The sequence below is a fragment of the Leopardus geoffroyi genome, chromosome C2, assembly GCF_018350155.1.
Source record: "Leopardus geoffroyi isolate Oge1 chromosome C2, O.geoffroyi_Oge1_pat1.0, whole genome shotgun sequence".
Classification (NCBI taxonomy): Eukaryota; Metazoa; Chordata; class Mammalia; order Carnivora; family Felidae; genus Leopardus; species Leopardus geoffroyi.
In genome coordinates, this window is record NC_059333.1 from 138331527 (window position 1) to 138353760 (window position 22234).

The following is a 22234-nucleotide window of genomic DNA, read 5'->3' on the forward strand; positions in this document are numbered from 1 at the left end:
TACATTACTGCTCATTCTCCTACAGCCCCCAAAATAAAGCAGTGAAATTTCAGCTAATAGAGAAAAGATTAATGCTTTCTCGATAAGGTTTTACATCTAAATTAATAAGATGGCATAATCCAGCTCTTGCTCTGGATACCAAAGAAATCGAACATGACAATCACTTCTTTTTCCCTTTAGTATGTTGTAACACAAAACTGGATGAATCAGAAAACCAAAGGAGTGAGGCAAAAATGCAGCCACTCAATAGACATTGTACTCAGTAGCTGCACCAGGCTAGGGTACAAAGATGAGAGGTGTACTCAGCCTCAGAGAGTACTCAGGGTTCTCAGGCAGTAGGGGACATAATGTATCTACCCATAACACTCGGGTAAAGGACATGAAATATGTCATGGGAACTTGTACTGAACATTATCCCTTATAGATTCACATAGGAGTAAGCATCTCTCCAGATCCTCTGAGGAATATATAGGTGTCTAATGTGCAATGCATATACCAAAGTTGCTTTATTCTGTTCCATATTTTCGCTGTATCATGTTACATTTTCATCCGTTGTGGCTGGAAGATTCTCTTCTGTTAAGATACTACTATTGACGATGATACAAATGCTTCCTAACCGTTGTCATTTGTAGGGCTTAGAAAACAACTGACGTGTACCACCCACTGTGGTCTAGAAAAGGATTTATTAAACATGCAGCCATGAGTCACACAGGACTTCTTTTTCTGTAAATATTGAGGACCAATAGTCTTATATTTAAAAATGCCAGCCTAGAGAAACCCCACTGGCTTCCCCTGCCATGAATTAACTGCTTATTTGCAGGAGCTGTCCCAAGAGGCCATTCAGAGGCCATTATTTCACTGTGAAGACTCTGTTAAAAAAAATAATTGGGAGGCGCCTGGGTGGCTCTGTCGGTCGAGCGTCCGACTTTGGCTCAGGTCATGATCTCACGGTCCGTGAGTTCGAGCCCTGCGTCGGGCTCTGTGCTGACAGCTCAGAGCCTGGAGCCTGTTTCAGATTCTGTGTCTCCCTCTCTCTCTGACCCTCCCCGTTCATGCTCTGTCTCTCTCTGTCTCAAAAATAAATAAACATAAAAAAAAAAAGAATAATTGGTATCAATAACACTTACCTGTGTATGCAGAGGGAAGGTTACCCAGCCATAACAAGCCCAGATTCACACAGCCACTACTTAAAACAATGCAGTGTTTGGGATTTATGAGAATAAGTCCTGTCAGTAATAATGCCCTTGTCTGAAGGGGCCTTCTCGATTCATCTGGCATATGCTGCAGTGTATTCACAGTTAAATCGAATCTGCCATGCAGTTACAGGCTAAGGGGCGGCATACAAGATGTCAATGATACACACTGAAAGGGTTTCCTTCTCAAATATGTGGCTTCAAATGCCTTTATGCTCTCGTGTTCCTCCAGAATAGCCACAGGACGGTTTCAAATGCAAAATCTGCAACATAACTAGTGATTATCTTAATCAGTTGCTGAAGGGTATTGGGAAAATGAGGGGGACACAATTACCATTACACAGAAAGATGGATCAAGCATGAATTGATGCGGCAGGAACATAAGGAAACAGACATGGGTCTAGACAAGGGAAGGAACCCCCAAACCACGATGATGACAACAACAACAAAGATCATCGCTTAACCTGTTTTGTCAGAGCTGGTGTTGATGGTATTGGTAGTGATGGAGGTGAAGGTAGTCTTTGCGCTGTCCTTGGCAGTTACAGATTTCTGCTTATTTTTCATGGCTTCCAGTGCTTTGAGCTTCTTGGCATGTTTCGTGCCTTTGTAGTGGGCCGCAGCCTGGCTCTACAAAGGAGAACAAAATGAACCGTGCAATCAGGCTCATTTCTAAACTGGCATTCTCTGTATTACTGCAAATACAGACTCCCTTTCAATAATAGGTACCATTCAAGCTAATTCTGGCAGTGGCCAAACAGTAGGGTTCTATTTAGAATGATGCTAGAAAGCAATGGGATTCAAGTTCTAAAACCTCTGGACAGAAGTAAGAGATATTCCATTGTTTCTCTTGAGAGAAATGTAGCTGAACACTAACACATCAACAACATTTTCTTTGTGGAGTGGGGAAAAAAAATTTGTACCCATATTCCTCTGGCTCTGCCATAGAGGATGCTGGGCTCCCAAAGATTAACAAGGGCCCCAGAAAAGAGTAGCTCTCATCTTCTTGGCTCAGGAAATGTGTTTTCTCTCTCTACAATGTGTCTTATTAATACAATCCCCAACAGGTGTCTACAAGGAAAAGCTCACACATAACAAGGGAAGTGGGCACCCTGGAAACTGAAATTGAAGTTCGACAGTTCAAAAGCAAATGTACTGCCTACGTCCAAATGAAGTACACACAAGCTGGGCAATTTTCTCTTTCTTTCTCCTTGCTTCCTACAGAGGTAGTCTGAGAAACTCAAGGGACTGGCATTCCTTTAACACATAGATCGTTCATGCCCTGATCCATGGTCAGGAGGCTCCAATGTGCTTTGACTACTTAATGGAGCCACAACAATTCTTTTCCCTGTGCCTTCTGAGATTTTTGTCTTAAACAGTAATATACATTTTCCAAAGTTTATATTTTCTTAACATGATTTTGTTGTTGTTGTTCCTGGAGAGACACATTAATTGAGATAGAAAATCATCTTAAAGAATCCTATATTTATTAATGCTTATTGGAAAACAAGGAGTCTCTGCTGCTGGGGGTGGGAGGGGACTGGGCAGAGATATTCTTAGATCAGAAAGTTTCCCAGCTCGAAACCCTTAAAAAGACACTTCACAAAGAAGAAATCTTAGTGGAGGACTATGTCTGTCAGACTACCCATTGCTTCCCGTGACTTATTTAAATCCATGTTCCACTCCATGTTCTGGCTCCATTTTTCCAGAAAAAAATAATAACCACACTGTCCTCTTTGTCACAGCAATTGTGGTAAGTAGGGTTGTAGTATAATGTCTTTTTGTAAATAGGCAAAGAAATAATCCACACCTTCATTCGCATCATTCTGACAAATATTCTCAAAGGACTAGGTACCCTTATTGAAAGAACACTGGACAAGGAAATCATATATTAGAAACAGTTTGAACAGAGAGGACACTCATGCATCGGTTACGAGTTTTCCAACAACACATAACATCAAAAGACATAGTACGAGCCAAAATGTGAAGTTACGACTTGCTATAGTTAATTGAAGAACCAATGATAGGTTGGATTGGGCTGATTTTACATAAAGAATGCCACTTTGATGAACAGAGTTGTGTCCTTTTTTTTCCTGCCTAGTTCTCCTTCTTAACAAATCGATTCCTTTGGCCCTATCTTTTGAGGGCAATATGCATTTTTAATAAAATCCACAATATAGATGGTCCTCTTCTCTAGACAGCTGGCTACACACTTTCTCTTAAAGCAAAGTTCCTCTCTTCTCTCTGTCTGCATTCTTATTCCTGACATAGAAGTGAATGTTTTATATGTAATACGTATTAAAAGACAGGGTTTATATTAACAGTGCTATCTCCATTTATACCTCATATATATATATATATATATATATATATATATATATATATATATTTTTTTTTTTTTTTTTAAGGTTCCTTGCAAATCTGCATTCTCAGTAGTATTTCAAATCAGGCAAGACTCTGTTTTAACACACCATAGGACCAGGTGAATGTCACTATTTTGGATATTAAGAAACTTACTCCAAAGGAACCCCTGCAAGTGAAGAGAGTATTTACACCTCCCCAAAATACTCTCTTCACAGGCACAGCTAAGCCAATGCTTCCATCCAGTGAAATGGCTCAGGGAGTCATAGAGAGAAGGGGGTGACAGAATAAACAAGAGTTGGTGGGCTCCTTCCCAAGTGAGACACCTGATCTGTTAAAAACATAATAAAAATGTATACTCACTTGTTAATTAATAGTCCCAAAGCATCTTGATAATAATTATTTCAATTAAAAATTATCTGATTAAAAAAAAAAGGTAACTAAGCCTTCCCCAAATTTGAAAATAAAAAAAAAGAAGATCCAAAGTGCTATGGAGAGATCAAGACATAGAGAATTTAGGGGGAATGGTAAAGTATAGAGGGGTTGGTAACACTGGAGGCGTCAATGTGATTATGACAGTGCAGGGCATAAGTGGTGGGGAGGAGTTGGGCATACAAGTTGGAAACCAAATGTAGACAGATAACCCTTTCTGGATATTTTACATTAGACCTTTATTTAATGTTCGTAGGATTTATTGGACTGCTCTTGGTTTACACCGGTATAAATTTTCTAGTCTCTGCATGTTGACCCCATAAATCTTGATCCATCTTGATAGAGGTGTGTGGTATAAAGGTGTGTTCCTTGTGCAAAGGAAGTATATCCAGCGAGCTCCCTGTATCCCTTTCAGCCACTTCCTGGACTGAATCAATTATTCAGCCCCATCTAATATTTCTGTGACTGCAGACAAAGCTGTAGCCTACGAGGGAGTCCTGCTGGGAGATTTTTTGAAAGCAGCAGTTGGTCAGAGATGTTTCTTTGGGCCTCGGCTGCTTTTCCTTTGGGCAGAGAGGCACTGGATGTACCATACCACCTCATGTTCCCTCGGGGCTGTTTCCTATTATTAGCCTCTGAATCAAGTCATTCCCAGAAACCTGGGGACCATCGGACACAAGCAACCCATTATTTTTTACAGGAATGATTCCAAGGTTAAATAAGTGGACTACTTCATTATGGCACACTTCAGCATTCTGTATTTTGAGACTGAAACAGAATCAGATGATCATAGTACACAAAGAAGTGAGCAGAACAATAGAAACTGGGCTTTGACAACTTCCTTTTAAATAATGAGTGTAATATTAGGGTGTTGTATAATAAACGTCACTCTACCACCCTTGAAATAGCACATGACAGCATGAAATCTAACAAGTGTCATCCCAGAGGCAAGTGCTGACATTAAAGATATGCACACACATTCCTGAAGAATAGAATGATGCCACTTTAAATGTCATCACCACATCCTAGTCATCAGTAGCCAGTCATACTTTCTCATCTTCAAATTTTATCTTCAGCATTTCAAAATGGCTTCAAGTTTAAATGTAACTGAAGTCCCAAAGTAGATAAAAATAACTGTTAAATGGCCACAATTGGGAGAGAAGTCTCATTCTTTTGAAACGCACACACACACACGCACACACACGCACACACACATACACCCACACATTTATTTTACTCATGTAAGAGACTTCTTGATAAACCCCTATTATCTTATGAAACTCACAGAATAATATTGTGTGAATATTCATATGTATCTATCATCTTATCTCATTAGCATCAATACCTTGTACACTTTTATCCTATGTCTCCTTAATACAAGGTATCTTAATATGATTTTTAAAAACTAAGTTTATTATTAGCACAAACATGTAGCTCCCACAACCAATATTAATTTTCATAAACACATGATTTCAAAAGGAACATGGTAGTCTTTGTTAGTTTTTAATATGTAATTTTGCCACATATGAAACTACGAAAATTAAATGAACGTTATCATGTTAAAATGCAACATCAGCGAAGTAAAGTGTAGTTAATTGAGAAGTTGTGATCCATTTTGGGGCAGGGGGTAGAGATAATACCTGAGCCAGATAAATTTTCTTTCTTTCTTTCTTTCTTTCTTTCTTTCTTTCTTTCTTTCTTTCTTTCTTTCTTTTCTTTCTTTCTCTCTTTCTCTCTTTCTCTTTTTCTTTCTTTTCTTTCTTTTCTTTCTTTCCTTCCTTCTTTTTTTCCTTCTTTCTTTTTCTTTCTTTCCTTCCTTCCTTCCTCTCTTTCTCTCTTTCCTTTTTTTTTTATAATAAGTTACCTCATGTTTTTAATTTTGGCTGAGATTATTATTTTGAAGATAAAAAAAATAAAATGACAAAACATGATATAGTATCCTAAATTCTAAAACACTTACTTTAGATTTACATTTTAAGAATTATTTTAAAAAATTACTTCAGGAAAGTTTAATGTTTTGGTTTATCTACGTGCAGTTGTTTCTATGTTGTGTACATTCACTCAAGTTTAATACTAAAACAGTGTGTACAGGCTCAGCCCTATGGGTTAGGGCCAGTGCGCATTTTATTTTTTTTTAATTTTTTTTTTTTTTCAACGTTTATTTATTTTGGGGACAGAGAGAGACAGAGCATGAACGGGGGAGGGGCAGAGAGAGAGGGAGACACAGAATCAGAAACAGGCTCCAGGCTCTGAGCCATCAGCCCAGAGCCCGACGCGGGGCTCGAACTCCCGGACCGCGAGATCGTGACCTGGCTGAAGTCGGCCGCTTAACCGACTGCGCCACCCAGGCGCCTCGCAGTGCGCATTTTAAATTGGTCAGCAGTAGATGGGGTGCCTGGGTGGCCCAGTCAATTGAGCATCTGACTTCGGCTCAGGTCATGATCCCACAGTTAGTGAGTTCTAGCCCCATGTCAGGTTCTGTGCTGACAGCTCAGAGCCTGGAGCCTGCTTCAGATTCTGTGTCTCCCCATCTCTGCCTCTTCCCCCGCTCAATCTCTCTTTCTCTCTCAAAAAATGAATAAATGTTAAAATATTTTTTAAAAATTGGTCAGCGGCTTATTAAACATTTTGAATATCACTTTTGTATATACCAGCAGCAGATTTCTATTCTATTCTATCGTATTCTGTCTTAATTATTATATCTTAATTCTTTCATTATCAACTCTCAGCTTCATTTAACGTTGATAGAAATAAAGACATAGTGCTCAGAGAGCTGTCCCCAGACCAGTAGCCATAGAAGCAGCTGGGTTACTAGAGATGCAGATTCTCAATCTCCATCCCAGACCTACTGAGTTAGAAATGATGGGGCTGGGCTCAACAATCTGGGTTCTAAAACCTCCTCAGAAGCTTACAATGCATATCAAAGTTTCAGAACCACTCATCTTAAATACTAGAGCGTTTTCTTCAAAGATGGGCCCTTCTTTAGTAAATAGCCAAAGTCTAGGTTTTTTTAAGATTAATATTTAATCATTTAAAAATTTAACATTTACTAAATATGAACAATGGGTATCACCCAAGAAAAACCAAGACATAACAAGAAATAAAAAATAACTCCTATACACAGGCACTTGGGGGAACTTCTATCAAAGAGGGATAGATACAAAAGAGCAAATCAACCTTGGTGACCTCCATACAATTCTAAAGTCTCACAGAAGTGCTTCCCAAGTCCTTGCAATTCTCTCTTTGCAATTTTGACCTTTGTTCTTCTAATTTTTGTTGCAGCCTGGCCCTCTGTACCCATTAGTTTTACCTTTATGATGAATGCTTTGCTATGATTCATTTGGGGGGGGGCATCCCCAACTCTATGAAAAAAATAAATAAAATCAAGCACAACATTTAAAACATTACTATAACAAGTATATGGCCCACTGTTTTATTTGCAACAAACTGACTTAGTGTTAGACATGTCTAGCTTCTTTTATCATGTACTCACGGCTCTTTTACTGAGGGAAACTTCTAGCCGGGAGACACATAAAGACCACTCTGGTAAGCTGGGAGAATGCCTTCTCTGCTACTTCACTTAACAAAACATTTGAAGAAGGAACTGAAAGAGTAGTGCTTTGTTTTACGTTTGCCCTCCTGCAATGGATACAGGAACCTTTCAAATTCTCCTATATAGTGGGCAAAATGACGTGATACAGGTATTTTTCTCCCTTAATTACATGCCCCATAAGGAGTATTTAATAACTTAATTTAACTTGTGATTATGTAGCTCACATGTTAAGTGGATGACTACATTACAAATAAAAATGAAAATTCACTTGCACTGAGCCCTAAAGTGAAAAACACTATTCAATTAAGAGTGTTCTCTTTGAGCTCAAGTGATTGATGCCTTACTTTAAATGTATTCCTGTCTTCTGTGCTTTTCAATACAGAAATGAACAGTAAGAGTCACAGGAATAGAAAAAAAGATAAAAAAAAAAAAGAGATAATGCCACAAGAGTAGAGTGATTTTTATACAGTACCACTACGCACTGGAAGAAAGAAATTAAAAAAAAAAATAAAGTAAAAGAAGAGAGGCATGTCACAATTTCTCAGCTACATTAGGTAACTCTGATTTTATAAGCAAAGAAAATACCTTGTCACTAAGTACTTATGTAGTTGTGAAAAAAATAATCTAGCTGGACTCACTTACCTCTTCAAAGTTTCTCAATACATCTATAAACTTCATGATTTTTAAACATTAACTATTTAATGTTTTCAAGTATGTAATGTGAGTGATAGAGTACTTATTTAAGTGAGAGGAGCTAATTTGAGAGGTTTTGTCTGGTTCCTGCTGTGAAACCACGGTTTATGTGTATTTGCAATCCAGATAGCTGCCTCACTGACCTCTAGTGGTGGGGTCTTGATGGGGGGGACAATGGCTAACAGTGGGTTCTAGAAGCTAGTACAAATGATGTAATGAAGTCAAAAGGAACATGTGGCCTTGCCTAAGTTTGGTCAACATTGATGGGAGCTTTCTGTAAGCCAGAAACTTCAAATGAGTTTTAATTCTAGGGATATAATCACAAAAAAGGTTTTTGTATGAAACTAAGAGAAATCAGAAGAACCATGTTGTCTAATTGCTCAATGTTCAGTACCTTTTCACAATGCCCATAATTTAATACTTTGCTTGGTGGGTGATTGTCACGTGCTAGTTAAAATGTGGGGGGAATTAGAAATGTTGAATCTAATTGTAGGGGAGGGTCAAGCTGTTGTGGGTGTTGGTATCAGTAACAGAGAAAAATGTCTTTATTTCCTGGCATGACATGTATGCTTCCCTTAAATAACCTCCAGCTTCCCCCTCCAGGCAACCTGCCTGCCCCCTGGCACAACCCCACAGTCGTGACCCTCACCGTCACGATGCCTGCTCTCTAGAGAGGACAACCACTTTCAGTGTAGATCAGGGAGGGACAGGCCTCCCTTGTATTCTCTTACAGAAAATACCACCACAAGAAGTAATTTTCAAGCCTTTGCATGACAACTTCCCTCTGTCTAGAGAACGGTTACTTGCTTGGTAGATATCTACTCATCACATGTTACCTCTTCCCTGCAGTCTTGGGTATGGTTGCATTATAACACTTGTCACTGACACACGAAGGGTTAAATGTCTGTTTCTTCTAGTAGAGACTGAATTTCTCAACAGAGAGAGAAAGACCTGATGCTACTCATCATTCTGTCCCTAGAACCTAGGATGGATCTCTAAATAGGTGCCGATTAAATGCATGTTGAGTTAATTTCACATTTTGATTTTAAAATGGAAATATGCATATGGTGTCTCAATGGATTTTGTATGTGAACAGGGTTCAACTTAATTCTTTGCCATTCTTTGGCACTTTGCCTTATCTGCTGAACACACTTTAGGGGATTTTTATGGCACTTAATGCTGCAAAAGCATCTGGCACAAACACAAACTATTATTTTTTCTCAGGGAGAAGCTTATCATCAACTGCAAATTGTGCTATTTACAGGCGCTCTCTTTGCATGGAACGTAGCAAAGGAATAATATCGAGATTGTTTCATTTTCTAAAAATTTTGATAAATAACTAACAAGTTTTTTTTTTAATCTGGGAAATGCAATGAATTATTCCAGTGATGACTCTGCAGTTTAAGATTTATCTGAAAGACTAAATTCCTATAGTAATTTTCAGTACTCGGAGAATGCTATTTTCTGTTAACACTATTTTTAACCTTTCAAAATGAAATATATTATGTTCTAAAACAATATAGAGAAATTAATTATGACATTGTTAACCCATTTTCCTCCCTGAAAACCCACATAATAAAATACACCCTGTATTTTCTGAAAAAGAGTACCTTCCATTGGGGAAAAATTATTAAATTCCCTACATTTCCATAAATGAAGAAAGGGCTTCCCTCTATAATTTCACAGCATTTCTTTTTTTTTTTAGTGTTTATTTTGAGAGAGGGAGAGAAAGCACATGCACATGTACACTTGGGCAAGTGAAGGAGGGGCAGAGAAAGAAGAAGAAGAAGAAGAAGAAGAAGAAGAAGAAGAAGAAGAAAGAGAGAGAGAGAGAGGAAGGGGCAAAGAGACAGGGAGAGAGAATCCCAAGCAGGCTCTGCACTGTGGGGATCAATCTCACAAAATGTGAGATCGTGACCTGAGCCGAGATCAAGAGTTCGATACTTGACCGACTGAGCCACCCAGGCATCCCAATTTTGTAGCATTTCTAGTCTCTAATTCATAAATTTGAGAATTGTCCTGATTGCAACTTTAATGGACGTGTCCCAAAGATCACTTCTAAGACATGCAATTGCTAATATGATTTATTGGGTTCACAAAATAATGGTTTATATTTGAGGCAGATGTTTTGTCAGTGTTAGGCACCATAACAGTTTTCTGAAGCACTTTGGGTACACCAGGAAAAGATGAAGAATGATATCACATATAACGTCAAGAACCTAGACCATTATAGGCATGATCCACCTGTGTTCCAGCTGCTGTCCATTCATTCACAAAGGACTCACAGAACTGCGGCCAGACGTTCTTGTAGTTATGAGAATAGAACAAAGACAAGTCAGACTGATAAATTACATTTACACACCTCTATAAAAAATACCAGAGTAAAAACATTTGAAAAAATATGAAAAATACTCGCAAATCCTACTGCAAAGAAGTTAAATTTCTTATTATATAAAGAACATCTACAAAATCAGGAGGAAAAATGCCAATGATTAGAAAAATCGGCAAAGCCTTCATAAATTCAATGAAGTAAATTATCTCAAAGTACCTAAGGCTTCTTGGTATGGGGGTTCAATAATAAAAATAAATGGCTATTTTTGGTCAAAATAAAAGAAAGCTAATGTTCATCTGTATAAATCAATTTGGTGCCTAGGTTAGAACTCTGGAAATAAAAAAAAAAATTGTGAATAAACTGTTATTTTTTGGAAATTGTGGGATTAGGAAGGAGAGAAAACAAAATACTTTTAAAGAAGATAAGTTATTCCAACTGGACCCACCTCAAGATACTCCTGTGACCTAAGAGATCTGAGGTGAGACATTTTATGGGCAAAACCCAGCAAAATCACCCAACTGCTCTAATAGTGGTCTCTTCTTGGACTTAGGAAAATATTTGGTAGGCAGAAAAAAAGTGTTTGTTGTCATTTTTAGCTTCCTACAACCAAAGTTGCAGAAAGAAATGGCTATGGCCTTGGATTAAGTTTTGGAGGGAGGGTGAGCTGGCAAGAAACAATGGCAATGACTCCCGAAGATTGAGTTGTCTGGGCATGCATAAATGCCTGACTTCTTGTTATACCAAAATTTCTTCCTTTTGCATAAAAAAATATTTATTTTCCATGATTGACCATGGGTACAGGAGTTGTGTTAGGCACTCTAATCCCAAGAGTTTAAGGCTTAGAGAAAACTTCCACAAATGGTGAGGTGTTAATAGCACAGTATCCCTTGTGAGCATTCAGCAGCCCTTGGTGGAATTCTGGCCAGAGGGTTTCTTTTTCCTGAGTGATGTCTGGTGGAGGAACTCAGTGTGCTATGAATGCATTAAGGAAATCCTGCTGTTCCTTTACACAGTGGATGTTTGTCTGAAGCATTTACAGAATGCTCATCTGTGCCAGGTAGTGTGTTAAAGGCTTTATATGAACATTCGCACCCATTCCTTACAAAGATCTATGAGGGAATGACACTGACCGTGAGCATTTTATAAATGGAGAGACTAAGACTCTGGAAGCTAGAACCACTCGACCGCATAGTAAGGGCAATGCACGGTGTGTACCTGTCTAACTCCAAAGACCACAGACGTAGCTCTTCTTCCCAGTCCAAAAGAGACTGGAACATGGAAAACAACCTGTTATACAACTTCATAGTGGCTCACCTTGCAAAGGACACAAGTAAGACTAAACAGTGCACAGATACTAAGCTCATAAATAAAAAATCTTGATTTTTGTGGTCATTAATTCATAGAATTTCACTCAGAGTCTGTCTTAGGCCCATGCTTTAGATACTATTATTAGCAACATTCTGAGGGTCTGCCTAGTTTAATTCTTTCCATGCCAATTCCAATAAAGCGATGCTGATGCTGTAAACACAGTACGGAAAACTATGCGATATTTGTTTATATCCCAAAATGTGAAGCCTTCAGGCATCAGGAAGTATTATTGGGCACAAGTCAGCTCTTGCACAGAGAACCTTGTAGGCTTGGTTAAGGATTATATTCTTTACTCTCTATTCAAATGGAAGGCTGCTTGATGGCTTTGAGAAACACAGAAACACACAAATTTTGCATTTTTGTGAGATCACTCGGCAAGAGCAAAGAACTCTGGATGGGAGGAGAGCCAGAGTGAGAGAGGAGCAGAGGAGTGGATTCTTATCGCAGTGGCCAAAGGAAGAGATGGCCACGCTAAGAATTAGATGATGAAAGACAAAGAAGAGAGAGAAGAGGGCACAGATTTGCTTAATGTGGGAGTTAAAAATGTCAAGAATTGATAATGACCTTTGAGAGGTGGTTCAAATATGCCTCGCAGGTTTCTGGTTCTTGCAAACACACGATTCGAGGTTCCATCCCCAGAACTGTCGGTAGTGACAGAGATCTAAATGTCTGGGGAAAGAACGTCAGTTGGGTTGGGATATGTTGCGTTTCGGGAGTCTTTAAAACATGTACGTAAAATATGGGCTCTGCGATTAGCTATGTGGTCTGGAACTGAGAGATGAAGTCTAGGCTGGGGCTAAACTGGGGAGTTATCAGAAACAGATGGTAACTGAAGCCACTGGGAAATGCCATTTGAAAGGCAAATAAAAGCTTTTTTCCTGTTTAACCACTGAAACACAATCCTTAATCAGCTGCAACATTTGAATGAGCGAATGAAGACTCTGGTCGTGTATGGGAGAACATATTTCCAAATTCTTCACTGAGCTCAAGTATACTTCAGCACTTAGCTTCAAAGCAAGTCTTTCCTTAAAGTGCTTAAAATCTTCAAGTTTCAGTCACACGGTGAATCACTCCTTTCTTAAACTTCGCACCAACATAAGTGAACGAGGAATAAATGACACACTTCTCTCATATATAGAATGTTGCATCTCAGCATTGGGTCTCCAGAGGCTGGATTCATGAGGATAAAAGTTCTCTCGCTAGAGCAGCAAAATGAGGTTTGGTAAAAGTCCAACTACTAAAGGCCACAATGAGGTGGCCTCCAGACATGGCAGTGAGTTGTTCTCTCAGTTAAAATTGTAGCGGATGGAATGAGCCACTTACAGAGATCTTATTAAAGGGTAGGTCAAAAGCAACAAGGCAGGATGAGACTACTAATCAAGGGCTGACTGAATGTAAAAGAGAGCTGTGCTTAATGAATATTATTAACATGTCTGAAGTAAGACCATCTTAGTTGAATAGGTCTCACCCTGGCATCTGGAAAAAGGGAATTTAAAGATTAACTTCATCTAGGTTTCCTTCTCCCCCACCCCCCCGCCCCACCTCCGACAAATGTGGGAGAAAAACAAAACAGAAGCCCTCTATCTGTGATGACCAAAGGAGAAAGGGTTTGTTCTGTAAATCAGGTTTTAAAATTGTTTATACATGTGACATTTACAAGTCAATAATTATAAAATTTAAGTACTTTCCGGCTTCTACATGTGAAGGAACAAAACCCCACAACTCAGTAAGATCACTAAATCTAAGATTCTTGTCTACATTTTTTTCAATATTTTCAAGTGTTAATTTTTAATTAATTAATTAATTAATTTTTAGAGAGAGAGAGAGACAGAGCATGAGTGGGGGAGGGCAGAGAGAGAGGAGACAGAATACGAAGCAGGCTCCAGGCTCCGAGCTGTCAGCACAGAGCCCAACACGGGACTCCGACTCACAAGCCATGAGATCACGACCTGAGCCAAAGTCGACTCCTTTTCAATTTTTAAACAGCTCTTTCATTTTAATGCTTTGAGGGTGTGGGGGGCTGCTTTTGACATGTTTTTCCAACAGTATTTGTGATTAGCACTAAGAAAAGTCAAAAAAAGTTTTCTCTAAATAAGACTTACTAAAACTTTCTGACTTTGTAAATATTAAGAAATTTCTAACCATTGAATTTTCTATGATATTATATGAATCTCCACATTGTTTGAATTTACCAGGGTCAAAACAAAACTAATAAACATCTATATTTTCATGACAAGTTGGGATATTTGTATCCAATCTTAAATACCAGAGTTGTCTAAGTGATGCCTGTTAATATCACCGCTTCCAATGCTTAAACCAGCAAGTGATTCCCCCCTTGGGCATACATTAACAATTTACTTTTTGCAGACAAGTGCACAAATATGATTAGCTTTTGCAAATTGCTCTTTATTCTGTTACTAGTAAGTAATTTTTATATTATTACAGTGTAAACAGATGCTATTTTCCACTACATATTCAGCTGTAATGAGCTAATTTAATGTATTAAAACAACAAAAGAACTTCAAGAATGAGTCAGTGATTCAAGTTGCATGGAAACCAAGGGAAAAATCAAGCATGAAGTTTGCAAAACCATTCCAAAATTCCATTTTCGATAAGGAATTGTGGAGCCCCTGTTCTTTGAGGCTGCTTAGCCAATGCTGTGTGCGCACCTTTGCATGGTGAGTCCTGCAATCCTTCAAGCGGAAGGGTTCCACATGCTCCTCTGCTCATTGTGCTCCCAAATCCTGAAACGCTATTTAGTGTCCCTCCTTTAGGTTGAAGATTACATTTATTTATTTACTTGTTCATTTAAATATTTATGTATTCAACTAGTGTTTATGCTGTGGGGCTTTCCACATAGATAGGCGTTACAGGAAGTGGATCAAGAAAAGGAGATAAAGAAGATGTAGTAATGAAAATAGGATAAGCCCCTGAAGAATCTCGTATCACGGAAACCAAGAGAGATAACGACTTCTGGAAGGGAAGTCACTACTGACTGCGACTGCTATGTCAGATAAAAGGAGTTATGGAAGTGTCCACTGTTATAACATATGTATTGTTGGCAATTGTAATACAGAATGGGATCATTTAATGCTTAATCAATTGATTAAAACAATGGATTTTGGAAAGGTCTGGAATAAATGAAGGATCTGAATGCTTGGTCAAGCAGTTGCCAATTTAGGCGGCCTCCAGATGCAAACTTGGTCATCTGACACTATCATTCTGAACTAAGCACTATTATCTAATTCTGCTCACATATGTTTCCATATTATAAGTGCATATCTGGAAACAGACCTGCATTTTGATTCTATCATTCACAAAAGCACAAAGATGAGTAAACATTTTCAATAACATCAATGAGTTATTTTTAAATACTTTTACTTTTTTTTTTTTTATCAAAGTCCTCAGAGCAGAAAGTCTTGAAAGTTTAAATAAAGAGAAGGGATAATACAAAATAACCTATAAACAAACCATCTAATATTAATCCTTTCAGATGTTCAGAGATTTTTTTTCCTATCAGCAATAGTTTCCTATAGTAGCTGTTGCTCAATATCTATTTGTTGAACTAATTATATGTTATTATATAAAAATTAAGAACACACTCTTTATTGTTACATAAAATACTTTACTGATTAACATATCTTCAACATTTCTGTATTTAATCAAGATTGTTTCTCTCACACCCTCATGATGATTGCCACACTTAGAGAGAGGTGATATAGCTTGGTATTGTAAGCAACAAGCTAAAAAGTGAAGGCACAGCTCCCCACTAGTCTCCCAAGTTCATTCATATATCCAACATAAACCATTTCACCTGAAAATTTCCCAGTCCCTAAAACAGAGCAATGGTACAAAAGGTTTATAAGCAGTAAACTGATTTGTTATATTGAAAGTAAATTTTCAGATAAAGACTAAATAAGAGTCTAATCTTAACTTAGACTTTCCTCTACAGATGAGTATTTTAAATTGGTTACCCTCTGGTCTTCAATATCCTTCATGTCTGGAATGGCCATGACTTGTTAAGTCACCAAAACCACATGGAACCAGACGACCAGAAATGATCAGTGCAGAAAACCAGTAAAGGAGAAATACACATCCATGTTCTCAAGTCTCTCTAGTTTAAGGCCTATTTGTTATAGCAGCTTAGTGTAAATATAACTAATGAAATCCTTTCCATAGATTTTCAGGTAAGGAAAAAAGAACATAAAGGTGCCCAGATAATGATAAAAACAGCAAATACCAAATATTTGCCAACTAATACATTCTACATACTATGAAGGGATTTTATCAAAATTAGAGTTTATTATATTAATTTCACAGATGAGGAGACTGAGATTCATAATGTCTAAGTGACTTGCCCAAGGTCCAGAAGGAGTAAGCCAGAGAGGAAATATCTGAAACCAGGTCTTCTTGTTTCCAAAACTCATGATCCTTCCATTACAACATGAAGAACTTTTCAAATAGTTCTGTCTTTAGCACAAATATTTAGGAAAATGAACTATATATTATATGTATAATACATATATATAAATGAATTACACACACACACACACACACACACACACACACACACACACACATATAACCAGAAGGGGAGAAAAGATTTTTTTAAAAAGCCCTGATAGGGGCACCTGGGTGGCTCAGTCGATTAAACATCCAACTTCAGCTCAGGCTGTGATCTCACAGTTTGTGAGTTCGAGCCCCATGTCGGGCTCTGTGCTGACAGCTTGGAGCCTGGAGCCTGCTTCTGATTCTGTGTCTCCCTCTCTCTCTGCCTCTCCCCCACTTGTGCTCCATCTCAATCTCTCTCTCCCTCTCAAAAATAAGTAAAATGTAAAAAAAAGAAAAATTTAAAAAGCCCTAGTACATTTCCTACTTTCTTCTATGATCCTATATCTTTACCACAGACACAAAACAGAATCATTTTTGTAATATACTAGCTTCTGGGGAACAATGTCAGGAATTCACAGAAGAAAATTTATTTCTTCTTCTTCCTTGGCAAACAGCCAGACTATACTTCTCTTACACCTAGGTAGCTATGTGGTTGAGTAATAGACAATGACTCTGAGTGTAAAGGACCTGCAATATGTCTCACCCTGGTTTACTAAAACTTCCCAAGCATAGTTTTCTAGGTTCTTTCTCTTCTGCCCATTGGATCAAACAAGCACAATCACCTTAGAAGCCACACTCTAAAGATGTTAACACCATAAAATGCAAGGGCCTGAATTTCTGAAATCACCACCTGGAAGACATGTGTCAATGGATGAAGTACACGTATTTTGGATATTACGTAGGAAAAATTAAAATATTGACCATTGGAGCTGGTATACATCTTTTGATTGATTTACACAACAATCAGGGTTATATTAAACTAACAAATGCATTTACCTTCTTATTATGCTTTAAATCTAGATAAACAGAGTTCCCAGCCAAGGAAAAGAAGAAACAGTGTGTGAGCAGATAGTCACAATTAAGTCTGCAAATTTATTTTTTTAGCTAGTCTTTGCCTAAATGAAGACCGAAGTACTCCGAAAATCTACAATTACATGATTCTAAAAGAGGCAAGTTTGTGATGTATCTTTCTTTGGGTGTTTCTTTGGATAGCCTAGAGTAACGAAAGACCTAGATGTGGTGCTAAACCATAGATATGGATGGACTCAAATCACCTCTATATATTACCTTCTCAATCCTTACCAAATCAATTTCTGGTATGGCCAGCACACCCAGTTTCCCCAGATGCTCTACCTGAAACCAAAGTTGGAACTATGACTGAGGATTTTCTGAGTATTTTCATCAAAGCTGAGTAATATCTTCTCATCATAGTGCAAAGGAATTTCAGTTTCTGATATCCTATTTGACTTTGACAATAAATCAAAAGATCCTGCTCCTTCCTAGAGAGTCCTGCAAGTGATTGATGACACTCCCCCAAATTTTAACGTCATGCACTTCAAAAATAAGTACTACTTTTATTTCAGGAGCCCTTCACATCCACGGCTTTTTATGTGTCTTCCTTTTTCCTGGCTGTCCTTTCTCATCACATACTTAGGAAGCTTAAAAAAATAAAATAATTTACTCATGCCTTTAAAAAAACATCTTTTCAGCAGACACCAAGATAATCTTGTGATTCTTTTTTCAATCTTACATGAATTTCATCTATAGACCTCAAGTCCCTTTTGGAAACATCCATTCATTTTTCACCATCTTCAAGTGAAGAAGAAATATCGCCTCACAATAGGTGTGTTAATACACACACACACACACACACACACACACACACACACACACAATGAAATACAGTACTTAAACCTTTCTATAAATCTTACCATAACCTAGGACCCAAAAGAGCATGGTTCCAGGTCTATAAGCTAAGCATTAGGCATAAGTCTTACTTTAGTAAAATGGAATGAAATGAAGTTTGGATTTAATGGTTCTGAATTTAATACTTGGCTTTCTACTCATGGACTATATGACCTTAAGAAAGTTATTATTCCCCAAATCTCAGTTTCTTCATTTGCAAAATTATTATAGAGAAGTCTATTCTTTACTTTGTGAGGATCAAATTGGACAAGCAAAACTTCAGCGGCCTTGAATAAAAACTAAATTTGAATGAGAAATTCTGGAGTCTCCATCCTGGTATTTCATTCAATATCTTTTCATCACATTAGAACCCTTTTGTGGAAGGAAGAGCTTTTTCTCTACCCAACTCTCAGACGTCCCCCCCCAGCCCCGCTTTGGGAACCTCAACTAACTGCCTCTATCAGCTCCAAGCTATACTAAAGGGAGAAGACAACATTAGTAGTCTTAGCAAGACAGGGAGAAAAGATGTTAGGAATGTTTTCATAATCATTTAGAAGAGTTATGTTAAAATAGACCCTCAGCATGAGGAAAAAAAAGTTCGCTTTATGGGTATTTCATTTTAAGGAACTTGAGAAGTCTGAGCACCCCCTCCAGACCCCAGAGGATACAAGATCTAAAGTTGCCCTTCTCTGCTGTAGATACAGCTAAAGAAAAACCAAACAGAAGCAGATGATGGAGAGTCAGCTCTGGGGGAAATGCAGAAATACAGAGAACAGCTTATCAGCATGTTGGTAGAGGAAAAGAAAAGTAAAATAGGAAATGATGATGAGGAGATGAGGGAGGAAGGAATCCCTGATAACCATCCAAAGGGACTAATGGATCTCTTTAGGGACTGAGAGGAGAGGTAAATGAATTTGTGAATATGCATGGTCATCTAATACATGATTTCTCTACTGGCAAGTGGCTAGATGTTCCCAACCTAATACTAGGGTTGTATGAAGGCTGTAACACAGCTATGTTTTTTTTTAATTTTTTAAAAATGTGTTATTTATTTTTGAGACAGAGAGAGACAGAGCATGAGCAGGGGAGGGGCAGAGAGAGAGAGGAAGACACAGAGTCTGAAGTAGGCTCCAGGCTCTGAGCTGTCAGCACAGAGCATGATGCGGGGCTCGAACTCACGAACTGTGAGATCATGACCTGAACTGAAGTCGGACGCTTAACCGACTGAGCCACCCAGGCGCCCCAACACAGCTGTGTTCTTAAAAGTTGTGGCAAAGAAACAATCCAGACTTGTGAGTAAGATGGAATACAGAATATCTGCTCTGTTATAAAGTAGGAGTAGAAGGGGGCAGGAAATCAATCCCTAACTCTTTGGTCTTCTTCCTCACCAATGCCAGTTCATCCCCCTTCAGTTGCCTACTGGGAACTTTCTTTGGGACTCTTAAGACTCAAGGGGAAAGGGTGGGATGTTATCAAGGTACCTTTTAGTTAAAACATTTTATCCTGCTATCATGGTACATTTAAAAGAAATAGGGAGCAAGCTATAGAGGTTTTGGAAACATTTCTTTTTCTTCTTCAAGTATTTTCATTCTTGTTAAGCTTACCTGAAAAGGCACATTCTAGGCTTATTTTTTTCCTTTAATTTTTGGTGGGAAAATAAAGTGTTTTTATTGTTGTTTTTGGTTTTAAATTTTATACATTTTTTAATGTTTCTTCTCATAATGTTATTTTATTTTTTTATTTTAAGTTTTAATTTTAATTCCAGTTAGTTAACATACAGTGTTCCATTAGTTTGTGGTACACGATATAGCAATCCAACACTTCCATACATCACCCTGTGCTCATCAGGACAAGTGCTCTCCTTAATTCTATCCTCCCACCCATGTACCTTCTGGTAAACCTCAGAGCTGTTGTTTGTTTTTAATTAAATGCCCCGGAGGCTTGACTACCATCACACTTAGTTTCAACTCCCACTCTCTCATTTGCTCTATAATTCAGATCTGTGCCACAGTTTCTTAAGACTTTTCAAGAAAACAGGAAACAAAACCACAGTTCAAACTGTCAAAAGATGTATCTTCCCTTTTGCCGTGGCTCCAGGCAAGCAGGATCTCTAATGATACTCAAGGACTTTGTGGTCAGAAGACCGGGTTCCACCTGCTTGCGGGCACAGGGAGTTTATGCAGCGTTTTTAAAAAATATTTTTAAAATGTTTATTTATCTTTGAGAGAGACACAGAGACAGAGTGTGAGCAGGGCGGAGAGAGAGGGAGACACAGAATCTGAAATGGGCTCCAAGCTCTGAGCTGTCAGCACAGAGCCCCACGCAGGGCTCGAATTCACAGACCGTGAGATCATGACCTGAGTCAAAGTCGACGCTTAACTGACTGAGCCACCCAGGCGCCCCAATGCAGTTTTTTTTTTTTTAAAGCTCAAGCTTCTCATTGGCAAAGTAGAAGTAACAATCCATGATTACCTGTTCATTGATGCTTGCGTCAAATGTTGTTATAATCTGCCCCATGTACTAAACTATGTGCGAGACACTAGGGCTGTGGTGGTAGAACAAAGAAAAGGGGGCGGGGTAGGGAGACAGACTCAGTCCCCGGGAAGCTTGGCATCATCATAAGGATTAAGGAGTCACTGAATTTAAACACATTAAATGCTCCATACATGATAGTTACATCTATGATTGCTCACGACACTGTTATTATTATGACACAGAGACCAATCCTGGTGCAGCTTATGAGGCTTTTAGGGGATTTCTAGATTTCCATTCAAAAAAAAAAAAAAAAAAAAAGAAAGAAAGAAAAGAAAAAGCAAAATGAGCAATTTGCTTTCAGATGAAGTGTGCTTCTCCCACACTAGACTGCTGTTAGAATAACCAAAATGTATTTGCATGCACATATGCATGAATCATATTAAACTGCCAGCATGTGACCACTTTGGACCTATAAAATTAGCAATTAGAATGGCCCATTCTAATGTCAGCAAGTGGGGATTGGGGGAGGGCATGAAAAGATGTACGTGGGAAGGAGAACACAGTGATGAATAGTACATGCTGCAAAAATTTCACTCTCTTCAACATCATATTTAACTAAATATAGATTTCTGATAATTAGATTTTAAAATATTCTTAAAAAGGGAACATTTTGGCTTCCTTCTAGCTATAGTTCCAATATGAATTCTCAAGCCTAATAGAAAACACTTTTAAAACAAAATCCTCAGGGTGCCTGGGTAGCTCAGTCAGTTAAGCATCCCGCTTCAGCTGGGGTCGTGAACTCGTGGTCTGTGAGTTCGAGCCCCCGCATCGGGCTTTGTGCTGATAGCTCGGAGCCTGGAGTGTGCTTCAGATTCTATGTCTTCCTCTCTCTGCCCCTTCAGAGACACACTCTGTCTCTCTGTCTCTCAAAAATAAATGTTCGGGACACCTGCGTGGCTCAGTTGGTTAACTCAGCTGAGGTCATGATCTCACAGTTTGTGAGTTCGAACCCCGCGTCGGGGTCTGTGCTGACAGCTCAACGGCTGGAGCCTGCTTTGGATTCTGTGTCTGCCTCTCTCTCTGCCCCTCCCCGGCTCACACTCTGTCTCTCTCTCTCTCTCTCAAAAATAAACATTAAAAAAAATAAAAAAAATAAATGTTAAAAAAAATTTAAATGAAATCCTCTGTGCCCCATATCTGAAACAAATGCAAGTGGCATTTGTATACAAGTTTGCATCTGTCAGTTATACACAAGATAATATTCTGAGTAAATATTCCAAATTGAAATATGTCCAGCAACTTCCAGCAATCTCCCCCTTCTTCTTCTTCCCATTGCTGTTCATCCTTCACCAAGTCATTCCAGCACATGTTGAGTTTATGCAACAGTTACTGAATGCCTACGATGGCCAGAAACTATTCAGACATTGTGTGTTCAAAAACACAGGTAAGGGAGTAAATCAAAGCACTTTACAAAGAAAAATAGCCTGTGAGGTTCATTATCTGGCACTACAAAATATCACTACCCTTTGGTTT

The 22234-nt window shown here is 38.4% G+C and overlaps 1 protein-coding gene and 1 long non-coding RNA gene across 7 annotated transcripts in view; one reads left to right on the forward strand and one right to left on the reverse strand.

Annotated features, from left to right (window-relative positions):
• ZNF385D (zinc finger protein 385D) overlaps positions 1 to 22234 on the reverse strand; it is an 896556-nt gene that overhangs the window by 80599 nt on the left and 793723 nt on the right. For all 6 annotated transcript variants that reach the window (XM_045503772.1, XM_045503773.1, XM_045436284.1 and 3 more), the window contains one exon: positions 1658 to 1820. In XM_045503772.1, the coding sequence (XP_045359728.1) occupies positions 1658 to 1820 (163 nt within the window). The remainder of the gene's footprint in view (positions 1 to 1657; positions 1821 to 22234) is intronic.
• Positions 13948 to 17820, forward strand: LOC123575685. Its single transcript, XR_006700930.1, has 2 exons — positions 13948 to 14607; positions 17342 to 17820. It is a non-coding gene; the product is annotated as an uncharacterized LOC123575685 (long non-coding RNA).